The 19,468-nt window shown below is 46.2% G+C and overlaps 1 protein-coding gene across 6 annotated transcripts in view; it reads right to left on the reverse strand.

The window, feature by feature from the left end:
* ZC3H11A (zinc finger CCCH-type containing 11A) overlaps positions 1-19,468 on the reverse strand; it is a 179,772-nt gene that overhangs the window by 94,133 nt on the left and 66,171 nt on the right. For 5 of the 6 annotated variants that reach the window (XM_063955262.1, XM_063955264.1, XM_063955263.1 and 2 more), the window contains 7 exons: positions 19,054-19,177; positions 18,767-18,961; positions 18,466-18,591; positions 16,183-16,257; positions 7,839-7,937; positions 7,481-7,555; positions 7,112-7,219 (listed from right to left, as the gene is read on the reverse strand). In XM_063955262.1, the coding sequence (XP_063811332.1) occupies positions 7,112-7,219; positions 7,481-7,555; positions 7,839-7,937; positions 16,183-16,257; positions 18,466-18,591; positions 18,767-18,961; positions 19,054-19,177 (802 nt within the window). The remainder of the gene's footprint in view (positions 1-7,111; positions 7,220-7,480; positions 7,556-7,838; positions 7,938-16,182; positions 16,258-18,465; positions 18,592-18,766; positions 18,962-19,053; positions 19,178-19,468) is intronic. The other variant, XM_063955267.1, reaches the window with a different exon arrangement.

A 19,468-nucleotide genomic window follows, 5' to 3' on the forward strand; every position in this document is an offset into this window, starting at 1 on the left:
GGAATTAACCTAGTTGAAATTCTTCCGTGGAGCCTTCCTGGCCTCACACCATGGAACATATTTTCACCTAAACTGTGATAATGTTGTGCGGTCACCTCCTTCCTGGCTCTGACCAGGGTAGGGATGACCTCTTCCGGAATGCCTTTTTCCGTTAGGATCCGGCGTTCACCCGCCCCTGCGTCAACGCAGCTGCGGTAAGTCTTGGAACAGACATGATTCTTGCTGAATCAAGACCCTTCTTATCTCTTGAAGTTCCGGTTACCAAGTCCTTCTTGGCCAAACCGGAGCCACGAGCATAATTCTTACTCCTCTCCTTCCTATAATTCTCAATACCCTGGGTATGAGAGGCAGAGGAGGGAACACATACCCGACTGGTACACCCACGGTGTTACCAGAGCGACCCAGCTATTGCCTGAGGGTCTCTTGACCTGGCGCTTCAGGTGGGACGCCATCTTATGACCACCTTTGGTCTTTCCCACGGTTTACAATCATGTGGAAACTTCCAGATGAAGTTCCCACTTTTCCGAGTGGAATTCATTCCTGCTGAGGAAATTCAGTTTTCCACTCCCGGAATGAACACTGCTGACAGTGTTATCACATGATTTTTTGCTCAGCGAAAAGTTCTTGCTGTCATTGCCCTCCTGCTTCTTGTGCCGCCCCGTCTGTTTACGTGGGCGACTGCCATGATGATGTCCGACCAGATCAGCACCGACTGACTTTGAAGCAGAGGTCTTCCTAGGCTCAGAGCATTGGAAATTGCTCTTAGCTCCAGTATATTCATGTGGAGAAAAGTCTCCAGACTTGACCACATTCCTTGGAAATTTCTTCCCTGTGTGACTGCTTCCCAGCCTCTCAGGCTGGCATCCGTGGTCACCAGAACACAGTCCTGAATGCTGAATGTGCTGTCCTCTAGAAGATGAGCACTCTGCAGCCCCCACAGAAGAGACACCCTTGTCCTTGGAGACAGGATTATCTGCTGATGCATCTGAAGATGCGATCCGGACCATTCGTCCAGCAAATCCCCCTGAAAATTTTTTGCGTGAGATCTGCCGAATGGAATTGCTTCGTAAGAAGCCACCATTTTTCCCAGGACTCCTGTGCATTGATGCACTGATACTTGGCCTGGTTTTAGGAGGTTTCTGACTAGTTCGGATAGCTCCCTGGCTTTCTCCTCCAGGAGAAACACCTTTTTCTGGACTATGCCCAGAATCATTCCTAGGAACAGCAGACGTATCGTCTGAAAAACGCTGCGATTTTTGGAATATTTAGAATCCACTCGTGCTGTCATAGAACTACTTTAGATAGTGCTATTCCGACCTCCAACTGTTCTCTGGACCTTTCCCTTTTCAGGATATCGTCCAAGTAAGGGATATTTAAGATGCCCTTTTCTTTGAAGAGAATCATCTTTTCGGCCATTACCTTGGTAAAGGCCCGGGGTGCCGTGGATAATTCAACGGCAGCGTCAGAAACTGATATTGACAGTTCTGTACCACGAACCATAGGTACCCTTGTTGAGAAGGGCAAATTTGGACATGGAGGTAATCCTTGATGTCCAAGGACACCATATAGTCCCCTTTTTTCCGGTTCGCTATCACTGTCTGAGTGACTCCATCTTGATTTGAACCTTTGTATGTAAGTGTTCAAAAATTTCAGATTTAGAATATGTCTCACCAAGCCGTCTGGCTTCAGTACCACAATATAGTGTGGAAGACTAATACCCTTTTCCTTGATTGTAGGAGGGGTACTTTGATTATCACCTGCTGGAAATACAGCTTGTGAATTTTTTTCCCAATACTGCCTCCCTGTCGGAGGGAGCCTTTGGTAAAGCAGACTTCAGGAACCTGCGAGGAAAAGATGTCTCGAATCTCCAAACTGTACCCCTGGGATAATACTTTGTACGATCTAGGGGTCAACTTGCGAGTGATCCCACTGCACGCTGAGACTCTTGAGACGACCCCCCACCTCACCTGAGTCAGCTTGCACGGCCCCAGCGTCCTGCTGAGGACTTGGCAGACTCGGTGGAGGGCTTCTGTTCCTGGAAAGGGGCTGCCTTCTGCAGTCTACTTCCCTTTCCTCTATGTCTGGGCAGATATGACTGGCCTTTTGCCCGCATGCCCTTATGGGAACGGAAGGATTGAGGCTGAAAAGACAGTGTCTTTTTCTGCTGAGATGTGACTTGGGGTAAAAAGGTTGGATTTCCCAGCTGTTGCCGTGGCCCCCAGGTCCGATGGACCGACCCCAAGTACCTACTTTCCTTTATACGACCATACTTTCATGTGCCGTATGGGATCTGCATCACCTGACCACTGTCGTGTCCATAACATCTTCTGGCAGATATGGACAACGCACTTATCTTGATGCCAGAGTGCAAATATCCCTCTGTGCATCTCGTGTATATATATATATATATATATATATATATATATATATATATACTGCATCCTATTAAATGCTCTATATCACTAAAATATTTTCAGTCAGGGAATCCGGCCAAGCCAACCCAGCACTGCATTTCCAGGCTGAGGCGATCGCTGGTCGCCGTATAACCACCGTATGTGTGTATATACTTTTTAGGATATTACTCCAGCTTCATATCAGCTGGCTCCTTGAGGGCGGCCGTATGATAAGCGTGTGAGCGCCTTATCCACCCTAAGGGGTGTTTCCCAACGCGCCCTAACTTCTGGCGGGAAAAGGTATAACGCCAATATTTGCTATCGGGGTAAACCCACGCCTCATCACACACTTCATTTTATTTTATCTGATTCAGGACAAACTACGGTAGTTTTTTCACTGCCACATAATACCCATCTTTGTGGTACTTGTAGTATCAGAAATATGTAACACCTCCTTCATTGCCCTTAACGTGTGGCCCTTAATGAGGAATACGTTTGTTTATTCACCGTCGACACTGGATTCAGTGTCCGTGTCTGTGTCGACCGACTAAGGTAAACGGGCGTTTTAAACCCCTGACGGTGTTTTTGAGACGTCTGGACCGGTACTAATTGTTTGTCGGCCGTCTCATGTCGTCAACCGACCTTGCAGCGTGTTGACATTATCACGTAATTCCCTAAATAAGCCATCCATTCCGGTGTCGACTCCCTAGAGAGTGACATCACCATTACAGGCAATTGCTCCGCCTCCTCACCAACATCGTCCTCATACATGTCGACACACACGTACCGACACAGCACACACACAGGGAATGCTCTGATAGAGGACAGGACCCACTAGCCCTTTGGAGAGACAGAGGGAGAGTTTGCCAGCACACACCAAAAACGCTATAATTATATAGGGACAACCTTATATAAATGTTTTCCCTTATAGCATCTTTATATATATGTCTAACGCCAAATTAGTGCCCCCCCTCTCTGTTTTAACCCTGTTTCTGTAGTGCAGTGCAGGGGAGAGCCTGGGAGCCTTCCCTCCAGCCTTTCTGTGAGGGAAAATGGCGCTGTGTGCTGAGGAGATAGGCCCCGCCCCCTTTTCGGCGGGCTCGTCTCCCGCTCTTCAACGGATTCTGGCAGGGGTTAAATATCTCCATATAGCCCCCAGAGGCTATATGTGATGTATTTTTTGCCAAATAACAGGTTTCCATTGCTGCCCAGGGCGCCCCCCCCAGCGCCCTGCACCCTCAGTGCCTGCCGTGTGAAGTGTGCTGAGAGCAATGGCGCACAGCTGCAGTGCTGTGCGCTACCTTAAGACGACTGAAGAGTCTTCTGCCGCCGATTTCTGGACCTCTTCTCTTTTCGGCATCTGCAAGGGGGCCGGCGGCGCGGCTCCGGTGACCCATCCAGGCTGTACCTGTGATCGTCCCTCTGGAGCTAATGTCCAGTAGCCTAAGAAGCCAATCCATCCTGCACGCAGGTGAGTTCACTTCTTCTCCCTTAAGTCCCTCGATGCAGTGATCCTGTTGCCAGCAGGACTCACTGTAAAATAAAAAACCTAAAACTAAACTTTTCTAAGCAGCTCTTTAGGAGAGCCACCTAGATTGCACCCTTCTCGGCCGGGCACAAAAACCTAACTGAGGCTTGGAGGAGGGTCATAGGGGGAGGAGCCAGTGCACACCACCTGATCCTAAAGCTTAACTTTTGTGCCCTGTCTCCTGCGGAGCCGCTATTCCCCATGGTCCTTTCAGGAACCCCAGCATCCACTAGGACGATAGAGAAATATATATATATATATATATATATATATATATATATACACACACACACACACACACACACATATATCATATATATATATATATATATATATATATATACACACACACACACACACACACACATACATGTATATCAATATATATATATATATACACACACACACACACACACACACACACACACACAGGTATAGGTTATTTACATCATGTTAATTTACACCCAGTAATAACAGTTGGTGCCGACAGGGTCACCCACATACTACTGTCTCCCCCATACAGTGTTTACTTTTGAAAAAGCATACAACTACTGACACTTCATCTACTGAATCAAGTACCATCAGGAGTCAGCAATGCCGACAGAGGGTTTCCCATAGCTGTTTTTGCGGCAGAGCACTCACACATGTCGACACATGTGTACTAGAAAGCTATAATGGGTATATCTGACAGGGAAAACAAACTTATGTACAACTCATTTACTACACGCACATTATAGTATATAGTGATACATTTTTCATCGCACTAAATCACTGTGCCCCCCCTCGTTTTTTCACTGCTAGCTGTCTAACAGTGCATTGGCGGGGACAGCGTCTCTGTGATGAGAAAATGGCGCTGTATCGAGTTGTGAGGGCTAAGCCACGCCCCCTTCTCGGCGTGCTTCAGCCCCGCTATAATTTTACATTTTTTTATACTGGCGGGGGTCCGTATACAGTGCCTATGCACTGTATACATCTTTTGCCAGGCTTATTGAGGAGGTATATTGCTGCCCAGGGCGCCCCCCCTGCGCCCTGCACCCTTGTAGTGCCGCTTGTGTGTGTGGGAGCAATGGCGCGCAGCGCGACCGCTGCGCGGTACCTCCAAGACTCTGAAGTCTTCTGCCGTCACTGACGTCTTCTGTTCTTCTAATACTCACCCGGCTTCTTTCTTCTGGCTTCTGTAAGGGGGTTGACGGCGCGGCTCCGGGAACAAGCAGCTAGGCGCACCAAGTGATCGAACCCTCTGGAGCTAATGGTGTCCACTAGCCTAAAAAGCAGAGCCCTTAACTCAGAAGAAGTAGGTCTGACTTCTCTCCCCTCAGTCCCACGAAGCAGGGAGCCTGTAGCTAGCAGGTCTCCCTGAAAATAAAAAACCTAGCATAAAGTCTTTTCAGAGAAACTCAGGAGAGCTCCCCTAGTGTGTGTACAGTCTCTTCTGGGCACAGAATCCAACTGGAGTCTGGAGGAGAGGCATAGAGGGAGTAGCCAGTTCACACCCATTCAAAGTCTTATAGTGTGCCCATGTCTCCTGCGGATCCCGTCTATACCCCATGGTCCTTACGGAGTCCCCAGCATCCTCTAGGACGTATGAGAAAAGTTAAGCACAATTAACCCACAAAGAGCCCTTCAGGGAGACAGCCCCCCCGCGCCCTTATCGCTAATGCCAAACTTAGCCGGGTTGCAGACTAAGTACAGGGGACTTAATATACTAATAATCGCTTTCTCCCTGCTATGACCCCCTGGTACCGCTGTGGTGATCTGGAGTCTCTCTGGAGGAGCTACACATCCCTGTCAGTCAGTGTGCGTGTCCACTGCAGAGGTGAGCTGCTGGATCCGCTCATAGTGAAGGCCCCACCCCATTCAATGGCACACGGTCTTCCCGCTTTTTTTTATACTGCCTGAGGTAATCTGGTGCTTAATATGGAGAGAAAACCGTTTTAGGGCTGTTTTTTCCAGTGTGGGTACTGTGTACTGAGACGCAGCAGTGTACTGTGTCTGGAGACGCATTCCGCCCCGGTTAGAAGCCGTGCGTCTCCGTACCCTCATGCAGACTAGCTGGTCGCCGGCTTAGTCCTCACCACTCTTCTTTCTTCTGGCTCTGTTATGGGTGGCGGCGTGCTGCGAGAATGTACGCTCGCCGTGGTGGGGCTTGCGAATAGTTCCCTCAGGAGCTCATTGTCCCGTCAGCAGGGAACGGGACCATTAACCCTTCAAGAGGTTGGGCCATTCCCCCCCTAAGTCCCACGAAGCAGGCAGGCTGGTGCCAACCAGCCCTGCCTGAAAATAATAAACATATAAAATAAATGCAGAAAACTCTTCAGGAGCTTTCATAAGCGTGACCGGCTCCTCTGGGCACATTTTTTAAACGGAGTATGGCATAGAGGGAGGAGCCAGCCCACACTATCAAATTCTTGAAGTGCCCATGGCTACTAGTGGACCCATCTATACCCCATGGTACTAAATGGAACCCCAGTATCCTCTAGGACGTAAGAGAAAGAAGTGATAAAGCAGTGATAAGCGCAAGGTGAAAACGCACCAGTCAATCATTACGGATCTGAAAAATGACAGTTAGGAGCTGACTGGCCGGTGCGTTATCACTACTTTATCCCTTCTCCAGGCTTAATACATCTGCTCCCAAGTGTATAGACAAGGGCATTACATGGGATAGATGTGTACGGGCATTACATGGGATAGATGTGTACAGTTCATATGAGCCTTTGTCCACATGTAGTTCTGTGCACACAATGAGAGTTTAATTACAGCTGACAACTATAAGTACAACTCTAAATCAGTCCCAACATGAGCAAACCTTAGCGTGATTCTTCTTTTCCTATTTACAACATTACTTATTAGGATACAGTACAGATGCAATCATCAATGAATCACTTAACCATAAAACTTAATACATCTAGGACCATTTTATTAATAATAAATAAATAATATTGCCAACACAACAATGTTGACCATTGTACACAGATGTCTCATTAATTCATTTCTCTTTACATGGACCCAAAAAGCAGAGCGCGTTACAAAGACGATAGATAGATAGATAGATAGATAGATAGATAGATAGATAGATAGATAGATAGATAGATAGATGTCTTCACACCTTCCTTCGAGTGGGTGATAATATCCCTTACTAGAATTTCTGACTATAGCATACAACTATCAGGTGTCCTGACCGGTATCATACCTTTTTCTGGTGGAGCATCAGAGCTATCAGTTGGTAGACTGATCTTCACACCTAATCTTTCGGATAATGGCTTTTTCACAGTAGTATGTCTCCCTTCATCAGGAACAGCTAGTTAAAAAAAAAAAAAAAAAATTATATATATATATATATATAGAAAGTAACATCAAATGCACAGACTACAGCTTTCCCATTAGTTTATAAAACTTCTCCACTACAATGTTCTTTGTCCACAACTGGATGGTGACATTGCTACTTGGAAGACTGCTGATGTACAAATATGTGATGCAGTTAGTTTGTAGATGGTAATGTCTATCTATATTCAACAATGATTAGGTTGGTGTGCGCACAATAAAACCAAGGCGGAATTACCTAATGGGCTTTTATGAGTGAACATTTTGTGCTTCCCCAATCTTTTAGCCAAACTGTTGTGTCTACTGGGAGGATCTGTTAAGAAAAGTTAAGAACAAAAAAAAATATGTTAGAAATAGAAACACCAAAATATGCAAAAGATACACAATGATGCCATTTATTGATTGTGCAGGAGGAAATCAGAATAGGGCTTTACCTGCAGCAAAATATAGTTTTATGAATTATGAAAATACTGTATTCATCAGTTCCTCACTTAGCATACTTTTACTAACTACAAATAAAACTGTAAGGAACACGTTAAAAAGAACACAAAACAACAAGAGGAAAATATAAACAAATCCCTGTATTCCTCCTTTACCATTGTTTGCAAATGTTATGGTTCGGACAACTGGTATGTTTGTTTCTGAAACTATCGGAACAGCAGAGGAATCCAGAGCATTTGAATAAGCTGGGATACCTGTAGCAAAGAAAAATAAATAAACAAACAAACAGGACCAAAACCGTACAAATTATATTAAAATATTACTATTAATAATCCTCAAACTAGTTACCATATATAGTTTTATTACGTTTAGAACACCATTTTAAAAGGGACAATGAAACAAGTGGGATATAGTCTACTGTACCAGTAATTATTTCTAATAGATATAATTACTTACCCCTATATTACAGTATATGGTCAGATATTGCCTCCTAAATAGGAAAGGGGGTGCTACCACAGACTAATTTGTTTATTTTTTTTATTAACAGTTTCTTATATAGTGCAGCAAATTTCGATGCACTTTAACAAAACAAGAAGGCACACAAAGTAATAAAATAACTTATTAAAAAAGTAGAAACAGTACAAATTGTTAATACATACAGAAGTTCCCCTTTCAGGCTAACATACATTTACCATGTTATTGCACGTGAACGCGCATCAACCCGGGATTTTGCTTAGTCTGAAAGGGTCCAAAAACAATATCCTTGGTCAAGTATCCTGGCATTTCATCCTAGTTTGCGACCTGGGTTGAAGCCGGAATCAACCCGGGATGCGGTGCAGTGTGAACAGTAAGACGGGTCAAGGCGACCAGGCACCCGTTCTCTGCGTAGGAGGCGGCGGCGCTTGAAGATCATCTCCAAGCGCCGCCTCCTGTAGCATCGGTGGTGACGTCACCAACCCAGCAATATGCCGGGTGAGTCCGCAAGTCTGAAAGGTGTCTCAAGCCAGGTCACACGTTTACAAATTCACGGGTGCGACTTGGCTCTGCGAATCTGAAAGGGCTAATAGTAGCATCAGCTTAAGATAGGATAAAATAAAGTGTTGTGTAATACATATAGTTAGTACCATCAGCATAAGAGATAGGTTAAAATAAAGTGTTGGGTACAGAAAGAAAAAGCGACAATATAATTTCAGTTGTGTCTTTTTTGTTTGTCTTACTTAATTGTTTAGATCTGATAATAAGATTTTACTCACCGGTAAATCTATTTCTCGTAGTCCGTAGTGGATGCTGGGAACTCCGAAAGGACCATGGGGAATAGCGGCTCCGCAGGAGACTGGGCACAACTAAAAGAAAGCTTTTAGGACTACCTGGTGTGCACTGGCTCCTCCCACTATGACCCTCCTCCAAGCCTCAGTTAGGATACTGTGCCCGGAAGAGCTGACACAATAAGGAAGGATTTTGAATCCCGGGTAAGACTCATACCAGCCACACCAATCACACCGTATAACTCGTGATACCATATCCAGTTAACAGTATGAAACATAACTGAGCCTCTCAACAGATGGCTCATAACAATAACCCTTTAGTTAACAATAACTATATACAAGTATTGCAGACAATCCGCACTTGGGATGGGCGCCCAGCATCCACTACGGACTACGAGAAATAGATTTACCGGTGAGTAAAATCTTATTTTCTCTAACGTCCTAGTGGATGCTGGGAACTCCGAAAGGACCATGGGGATTATACCAAAGCTCCCAAACGGGCGGGAGAGTGCGGATGACTCTGCAGCACCGAATGAGAGAACTCAAGGTCCTCCTCAGCCAGGGTATCAAATTTGTAGAATTTAGCAAACGTGTTTGCCCCTGACCAAGTTGCAGCTCGGCAAAGTTGTAAAGCCGAGACCCCTCGGGCAGCCGCCCAAGATGAGCCCACTTTCCTCGTGGAATGGGCTTTTACTGATTTAGGATGCGGCAATCCAGCCGCAGAATGCTCCAGCTGAATTGTGCTACAAATTCAGCGAGCAATAGTCTGCTTAGAAGCAGGAGCACCTATTTTGTTGGGTGCCTACAGGATAAAAAGAGAGTCAGTTTTCCTGACTCCAACCGCCCTGGAAATATAATTTTTTAAGGCCCTGACTACGTCCAGTAACTTGGAATCTTCCAAGTCCCTAGTAGCCGCAGGCACTACAATAGGTTGGTTCAAGTGAAAAGCTGATACCACCTTAGGGAGAAACTGGGGACGAGTCCTCAATTCTGCCCTATCCATATGGAAAATCAGATAAGGGCTTTTACATGACAAAGCCGCCCATTCTGACACACGGCTGGCCGAAGCCAAGGCCAATAACATGACCACTTTCCACGTGAGATATTTCAAATCCACAGTTTTAAGTGGCTCAAACCAATGTGATTTTAGGAAACTCAACACCACGTTGAGATCCCAAGGTGCCACAGGAGGCACAAAAGGGGGCTGAATATGCAGCACTCCCTTCACAAATGTCTGAACTCCAGGCAGTGAAGCCAGTTCTTTCTGGAAGAAAATCGACAGAGCCGAAATCTGGACCTTAATGGAACCCAAGTTTAGGCCCATAGTCACTCCTGACTGTAGGAAGTGCAGAAAACGACCCAGCTGAAATTCCTCTGTTGGGGCCTTCCTGGCCTCACACCACGCAACATATTTTCGCCAAATACGGTGATAATGGTTTGCGGTTACTTCTTTCCTGGCTTTTATCAGCGTAGGAATGACTTCCTCCGGAATGCCCTTTTCCTTTAGGATCCGGAATTCAACCGCCATGCCGTCAAACGCAGCCGCGGTAAGTCTTGGAACAGACAGGGCCCCTGCTGTAGCAGATCCTGTCTGAGCGGTAGAGGCCATGGGTCCTCTGATATCATTTCTTGAAGTTCTGGGTACCAAGCTCTTCTTGGCCCATCCGGAACCACGAGTATCGTTAATATATAAACCGACTGGTACACCCACGGTGTCACTAGAGCGTCCACAGCTATTGCCTGAGGGTCCCTTGACCTGGCGCAATATCTAGTTTTTTGTTTAGGCGGGACGCCATCATGTCCACCTGTGGCTTTTCCCAACGGTTTACCAACAGTTGGCAGACTTCTGGATGAAGTCCCCACTCTCCCGGGTGTAGGTCGTGTCTGCTGAGGAAGTCTGCTTCCCAGTTGTCCACTCCCGGAATGAACACTGCTGACAGTGCTAAGACGTGATTTTCCGCCCATCGGAGAATCCTTGTGGCTTCTGCCATCGCCATCCTGCTTCTTGTGCCGCCCTGTCGGTTTACATGGGCGACTGCCGTGATGTTGTCTGATTGGATCAGTACCGGCTGGTTTTGAAGCAAAGGCCTAGCCAGACTTAGGGCATTGTAAATGGCCCTCAGTTCCAGAATATTTATGTGTAGGGACGACTCCTGACTTGACCAAAGTCCTTGGAAATTTCTTCCCTGTGTGACTGCCCCCCAGCCTCGAAGGCTGGCATCCGTGGTTACCAGGACCCAGTCCTGTATGCCGAATCTGCGGCCCTCTTGAAGATGAGCACTCTGCAGCCACCACAGTAGAGATAACCCTGTCTCCAAGGACCAGGGTATCAGCCGATGCATCTGAAGATGCGATCCCGACCACTTGTCCAAGAGGTCCCACTGAAAGGTTCTTGCATGGAACCTGCCGAATGGAATTTTGCTTCGTAAGAAGCTACCATTTTTCCCAGGACTCGTGTGCAGTGATGCACCGATACCTGTTTTGGTTTCAGGAGGTCTCTGACTAGAGATGACAGCTCCTTGGCTTTCTCCTGCGGGAGAAACACTTTTTTCTGTTCTGTGTCCAGAACCATCCCCAGGAACAGTAGGCGTGTGGTAGGAACCAGCTGTGACTTTGGAATGTATAGAATCCATCCGTGCTGTTGTAGCACTTCCCGAGATAGTGCTACTCCGACCAACAACTGCTCCTTGGACCTCGCCTTTATAAGGAGATCGTCCAAGTACGGGATAATTAAAACTCCCTTTTTCGAAGGAGTATCATCATTTCTGCCATTACCTTGGTAAAGACCCTCGGTGCTTGCAATAACCGCCCTGAGCGATTCCATCTTGAACTTGAATTTTTTTATGTATGTGTTCAAGGATTTCAAATTTAAAATGGGTCTCACCGAACCGTCCGGTTTCGGTACCACAAACAGTGTGGAATAGTAACCCCGTCCTTGTTGAAGTAGGGGCACCTTGACTATCACCTGCTGGGAATACAGCTTGTGAATTGCCTCTAGCACAGCCTCCCTGCCTGAGGGAGTTGTCGGCAAGGCAGATTTGAGGAAACAGCGGGGGGGGGGGGTGGGGGGAGACGCCTCGAATTCCAGCTTGTACCCCTGAGATACTACTTGAAGGATCCAGGGATCCACCTGTGAGCGAGCCCACTGATCGCTGAAATTTTTGAGGCGGCCCCCCACCGTACCTGGCTACGCCTGTGGAGCCCCCGCGTCATGCGGTGGACTCAGAGGAAGCGGGGGAAGAATTTTGATTCTGGGAACTGGCTGACTGGTGCAGCTTTTTCCCTCTTCCCTCGTCTCTGTGCAGAAAGGAAGCGCCTTTTACCCGCTTGCTTTTCTGAAGCCGAAAGGACTGTACCTGATAATACAGTGCTTTCTTAGGCTGTGAGGAAACCTGAGGTAAAAAAAATTTCTTCCCAGCTGTTGCTGTGGATACGAGGTCCCAGAGACCATCCCCAAACAATTCCTCACCCTTATAAGGCTCTATGTGCCTTTTAAAGTCAGCATCACCTGTCCAGTGTCGGGTCTCCAATACCCTCCTGACAGAATGGACATTGCATTAATTCTGGATGCCAGCCGGCAAAATATCCCTCTGTGCATTCCTCATATATAAGACGACGTCTTATGTTCGCAAAATAGTATCCCTGTTTTACAGGGTTACAGACCACGCTGCAGCAGCACTATCTGCAGGTCTCAGTCTAGTACCTGAGTGTGTAAATACAGACTTCAGGATAGCCTCCTGCTTTTTATCAGCAGGTACCTTCAAAGTGGCCGTATCCTAAGACGGCAGTGCCACCTTTTTTGACAAACGTGTGAGCGCCTTATCCACCCTAGGGGATATCTCCCAGCGTAACTTATCCTCTGGCGGGAAAGGGTACGCCATCAGTAACTTTTTAGAAATTACCAGTTTCTTATCGTTTTCACACTTCATTCACTCATTTGATGGGGGAACAAAACACTGCCTGCTTTTTCTCCCCAAACATAAAACCCTTTTTTAGTGGTACTTGGGTTAATGTCAGAAATGTGTAACACATTTTTTATTGCCGGGATCATGTAACGGATGTTGAAAACAATAGATGGTTGCAAACTAGCGCTAGGTTTAAAATAATAAAATTTTAAAACAACTTGAGACTTTTTAATCTTCGTCCAAAGTTTCTTTCAGATTCTTTCCATTCATCAGAAAGACACTCACTTTATCATTCTGTCTCGCGTTCACGTAAAAGTATCTTTCTATCACCAAACCTCCACGATATATTTCATTTGCAATGAGCTTTAGCTATTGGAGTAACACTTACATTAGTGTCCTGTCTCGCGTGCACATCAAGGTATCTTTCTCATCCCTCACAGTGTGGAAGGCAGGAATGGAGCAGACCAGTGTTTTTTTCAGGAACACACAGCTTTTTATTCGTCCAATACAGCAAACAAATTGTCAGGTATAGTGGCTAGCAACAACTTCAACGCGTTTCGGGGATTCCCTCCCCTTCCTCAAGAAGTACCTTGATGTGCACGCGAGACAGGACACTAATGTAAGTGTTACTCCAATAGCTAAAGCTCATTGCAAATGAAATATATCGTGGAGGTTTGGTGATAGAAAGATACTTTTACGTGAACGCGAGACAGAATGATAAAGTGAGTGTCTTTCTGATGAATGGAAAGAATCTGAAAGAAACTTTGGACGAAGATTAAAAAGTCTCAAGTTGTTTTAAAATTTTATTATTTTAAACCTAGCGCTAGTTTGCAACCATCTATTGTTTTCATATTTCTTGTGTTATATAGGGATAATTAAGGGAATATCCCATGTGTTGCAAACCAGCAGCTTTTATTTGGTAGCGCAGGGCTTCATATATATACGATGTAACGGATGTTCCTAGTGGATTGTGTATATGTCTCAACCTCGTCGACACTGGAGTCAGACTCCGTGTCGACATCTGTGTCTGCCATCTGAGGGAGCGGGCGTTTTTGAGCCCCTGATGGCCTTTGAGACGCCTGGGCAGGCGCGGGCTGAGAAGCCGGCTGTCCCATAGCTGTTACGTCATCCAGCCTTTTATGTAAGGAGTTGACACTGTCGGTTTATACCTTCCACCTATCCATCCACTCTGGTGTCGGCCCAACAGGGGGCGACATCACATTTATCGGCATCTGCTCTGCCATCACATAAGCCTCCTCATCAAACGTGTTGACACAGCCGTACCGACACACCGCACACACACAGGGAATGCTCTGACTGAGGACAGGACCCCACACAGCCCTTTGGGGAGACAGAGAGAGAGTATGCCAGCACACACCAGAGCGCTATATAATTTAGGGATTAACACTATATTGAGTGAATTTTTCCCAATAGCTGCTTGTATATACAATATTGCGCCTAAATTTAGTGCCCCCCCCCCTCTCTTTTTAACCCTTTGAGCCTTGTAAACTACCGGGGAGAGCCTGGGGAGCTGTCTTCCAGCTGCACTGTGAAGAGAAAATGGCGCCAGTGTGCTGAGGGAGATAGCTCCGCCCCTTTTTCGCGGACTTTTCTCCCGCTTTTTTATGGATTCTGGCAGGGGTATTTATCACATATATAGCCTCTGGGGCTATATATTGTGATATATTTGCAGCCAAGGTGTTTTTATTGCTGCTCAGGGCGCCCTGCACCCTCAGTGACCGGAGTGTGAAGTGTGCATGAGGAGCAATGGCGCACAGCTGCAGTGCTGTGCGCTACCTTGGTGAAGACTGATGTCTTCTGCCGCCGATTTTCCGGACCTCTTCTTGCTTCTGGCTCTGTAAGTGGGACGGCGGCGCGGCTCCGGGAACGAACACCAAGGCCAGTTCCATGCGGTCGATCCCTCTGGAGCTAATGGTGTCCAGTAGCCTAAGAAGCCCAAGCTAGCTGCAAGCAGGTAGGTTCGCTTCTTCTCCCCTTAGTCCCTCGATGCAGTGAGCCTGTTGCCAGCAGGTCTCACTGTAAAATAAAAAACCTAAAATAAACTTTCTTTCTAGGAGCTCAGGAGAGCCCCTAGTGTGCATCCAGCTCGGCCGGGCACAGAAATTTAACGGAGGCTTGGAGGAGGGTCATAGTGGGAGGAGCCAGTGCACACCAGGTAGTCTAAAAGCTTTCTTTTAGTTGTGCCCAGTCTCCTGCGGAGCCGCTATTCCCCATGGTCCTTTCGGAGTTCCCAGCATCCACTAGGACGTTAGAGAAACAGTGTTTAATGTCTGAATAAAGTCATGTGATACAATGCTGTACTGTTATGTTAGACTCCAGGAAGAGTCATTTCAGTTACAGGTACTGCTGTCATGCATTTATTATTACAATAGTCAAGTCCTATAACTCTCCTGCTGTACCCAGATACTAAAAGTACTTAGCAAGTTGATTACAGAGTCTGACAAATTCTCTATTTGTGTGTCTGCTAATAATATTACCGAGTACTAGGGTAGATAATGCCGCTCATTTGGCAGTATATAAATGCAATTCTCGTTATGTCGGTAGTTCAATAGAGATACTAGTTACGTCGCTGTAAATGGGAGATACTGAAGATTTAACTCCGTATCATGAATCTCTGCAGAAAGTTGTCAGTGTGCCAAATTTATCATAAGGAAATAGTGAAGGTTTCACTCACTATTAGATGCCCCCATTGGTAGATATACCATTAACATCTCCAAGGTAGTGTGAGACATTGAACATTTCTACATATGATCCATGGAGACACATGCTATATAACCATCATCTAATGCTATAGATGGAACTCCGTATAACACAAATAGCATATGTTACACATTACTTGTCAGCTTGGGGAACAGGGCGATGGGCACTAGTGGTTTTTATTCACTAAAAAGTCAGCCTATTGGATGGCTTTACAAAGACGACTCAGTAAACTTGCTAAGTACTTTTATTTTCTAGGTACAGCAGTAGAGTTCTAGGAACACACTACTGTAGTAATAGATGCATGACAGCAGCACCTGTAACTGGTAACACTCTTCCTGCAGTAACATAACAGTGAAACATTGTATTTCATGAAGTTATTCAGACATTCAACACTATCAGATCTAAACAAGACCTATCCAAAAATAAAACAAACAAAAAAACACAGCTGAAATTTTATCATCACTTTTCCTTTCTTTACACAACACTTTATTTTGACATATATTTTGCTGATGCTACTAACTATATGTATTTACCATTTGTACAGTTTAATTGCTATTTTAATCTAATATTAAAAGTATTAAAACATTGAGCACCCTATCTCATCTTACCATCCATAAGATCCTCTCGACACGCTTCCTTTTTATATTTCATTCCAGCTACAGTGCTAAAGTTTAAGCCACCACCTTTCAAATATTAGAAAGTATACAAGACATTAGTAGAAGATACCCAGTAGTTTAACAAGTCTTCTAGAAGCTGCAAGCCTCTCCTTAAGGTGTGTACACCCGGTGCGATATGCACTTAACTTTTCTTACGATTTTGACTATATAGTCCAAATCGTAAAGAAAGTTATTGCATATTGCACCATGTGTACACAGCTTGCGATGCCGATGCACGGTCCTGTGGGTACGACATCGCAAGCAAAAGTAGACTGGGCAGGCAAGTCAGTTTTGACTATTTCGTGTAAAAGATAGTCAAAATTGTCACTTAGCCAAAATCGGTATCGCAAGCACAGTCATCCTTGCTTGCGATACCGACCACAGTCCATGTCGCATAGTGTTCCCACCTGACCTAGCGCTTCCTCAGCTTCTTTGACCCAGTGAGGGGAGACCCAGAGACCTCAGCATTGTAGTGACTCCACCAGCAGAGTGAGAAAATTTAGCTCACAGAAGCTCTCTATCTGAACTACTCTCAACTCTGGTTGTGTTTGTCACCTGTGATAGAGACTAAACACAAAGTATAAAACAAATTAGAAATAAAACTAAAAGCTATGTGTAAAGAAACGTGTGCCTTCACTCCAAGGCACAAAAACTAGACTAGTGTTCACGCTAGCCTTCTTCCATGGGGCGCTGCGCCCTGCCCCTTTTCTGAGTGGCAGAATGCACCCTGCCCGTTTGTGCCCGCCCTGCCGATTACTAAAGGACTGCCTACTCACCGCGGCGCCGGGCACACTGTCACTCCCCCCTGCCTCAATGTTGCTCCTCCCCGCCGCTCTGTCCCACCGCGCTGTCACGCCTCTCCGCCGAGCTGTCACTCCTCCCTGCAGCTGCCTTAGGCTTGTCACGCTGACTGAAGGCAACACTGTAGGCTAATGGGGATCTGGTAAGATGAGGAGGGCTGGGTTTGCTTCTCCCGCCGAGGCAAACCCAGACCTCCCTCCTCTGTGTATATGACCCTATAAAGAGAGGACGCCGGGGAGGATCAGTGTGGTGGCCATTTTCAACCAGCTCCGCAGTGTGTGAGGGGGGACCAGCGCGATCACTCCCGCAGCATCAGCCCCAAGCAAGTAAAATTGGAACAAAAAAAGCAGAGATCAAAAATGTGCCCTACCTGGTGCAGTGCGTCTCAGTGCTCTCTACCTGGTGCAGTGCGTCTCAGTGCTCTCTACCTGGTGCAGTGCGTCTCAGTGCTCTCTACCTGGTGCAGTGCGTCTCAGTGCTCTCTACCTGGTGCAGTGCGTCTCAGTGCTCTCTACCTGGTGCAGTGCGTCTCAGTGCTCTCTACCTGGTGCAGTGCGTCTCAGTGCTCTCTACCTGGTGCAGTGCGTCTCAGTGCTCTCTACCTGGTGCAGTGCGTCTCAGTGCTCTCTACCTGGTGCAATGTGTATAACGTGCTCTGCCTGGCGCAAAGTGTAGAACGTGCTCTATCTGGCGCAATATGTATAACATGCTCTACCTGCCGCAGTGTGTATAGGAGGTTCTACCTGGTGCAGTGTGTATTAGCTGCACTACTGTGTTGTGTAATGTGAATTGCCACTATTATGTGGCAACGCCCCTTCCCCACGAAATAACGCCTTTGGCGCGCACTGTCCATGCTTTAGCCTGTAAGAATGGGAGGACCAAGCATTATAGTATGTACCTAATTTTGCCATTCTAACTTAAAAATGTGCCCTCCCGAATGAGAAATGTGCCCTACCCGTGATCAGCACCCTGCCCTAAAAAAAAACACTACTAGACTGATGTACTGATGGAAGTGGGAGGGGTTAAATGGGGGGAGGGAGGGAGGGGGGGGGGGGCAGTCAGCTTTTAGTGTTCTTGTGCCTAACCTCCATAGCCCACCCTGTAGGAGGTAATGAATAACGCAGCATCCCCCAGATGGATGAAAAAGAGGAATACTGGCTGCTTTTGCATGTAGCACACAAATGTTAGACGGCTTTATTTTTACTGTACATTTTAGATTTCAATTTGAACATACCCCACTCAAATCTAAATCTCTCTGCACATGTTACATCTGTTCCACCTGCAGTGCAGCATGGTTTTGCCCAGTTGTGTGCTTTTTTGCTTTGCTAACAAACCTGAAATCAGGCCCAGAAACCACTAGTGCACATCCCCTTGCTCCCCAAGCTGACAATTTTATCACACCTTACTTTATGCAGTATTAACACCATCACATACCCAGGAGCCCTTTTTTGGGTGTGGCTGATTTTCGGGAAGATACAACACGCCCCCCCTGGCGACCACCTGGTGACAGATGTGGCTGCTTTGAGTTCTTCATCTCCTCTCCCTCTTCAGAAAACTGATCTTTAACAATAAGAAAGTCAGGACAAAAGTCAGCACCCATAGTAAATGTGTACTTACAATGTACACATTTAGGGCCTCGCTTAGTTAGGAAATTTGCAGTTTAGCCACGTTTCACCTGCCAGCTCAATCCGTCCACACACTTAAAATCTGTGTACTTTGTACAGACAGCACTCACCATCATCATCCTCATCGTCATCCGCTGCATTAATCACAACAGGTGGATGCGTGGGACTTGGAACATTCTCTGTAGCCTCTATTTTCTTTACTCCACGTAATTGTGGCGTGGGGACCACGGAAAGCTTGCTTGGAGCCTGTGAGAGTGGAGAGATCGGCGGTTCTGCCTCACATGCTTCAGGCTGGGGTATTTGTGCTATATGAATGCAATAACATCACACAGTGTCAGCAGCAGAAAATAACAAAATGCCAGAATTTACCTTATCCACATTTCAAAAAAATACCTACTCTTACTCGGAGGCAGAAAGAGACCTTCCACGTATCTCCCCTTGGCGTGGTGGAAGGCGCAGTTTGCTTTCTGGCATCCAGAAGGCTGCTTTTCCCAGTAACAGGGTATCTCACTGCGTCTCTTCTGCAGAGACATGAAAAGAACAATGAGGAAATGGCATCTTTGGGTCCACTTTTTGTGTTCTCCAGTTAAAAAAAATGTAAGCCTAAGGAATAGTGTTTGCTAATGTGGCTTTAATCACCATACAGTTGTATCCACAGATAATTTCAGTATCCTATATATAACCAAACATTAATGGGTGGATTCAATTAGCCGTGGGCTTATTCAATTGCAGTCCGTGATTAGCACTCGTAGTGACAGAAAGATGGGCGTGTAGTCTATATTGAGAGGTAATAGCCAAATGAAATGGATATC

The sequence above is a fragment of the Pseudophryne corroboree genome, chromosome 2 (assembly GCF_028390025.1).
Source record: "Pseudophryne corroboree isolate aPseCor3 chromosome 2, aPseCor3.hap2, whole genome shotgun sequence".
NCBI classification, from domain to species: domain Eukaryota; kingdom Metazoa; phylum Chordata; class Amphibia; order Anura; family Myobatrachidae; genus Pseudophryne; species Pseudophryne corroboree.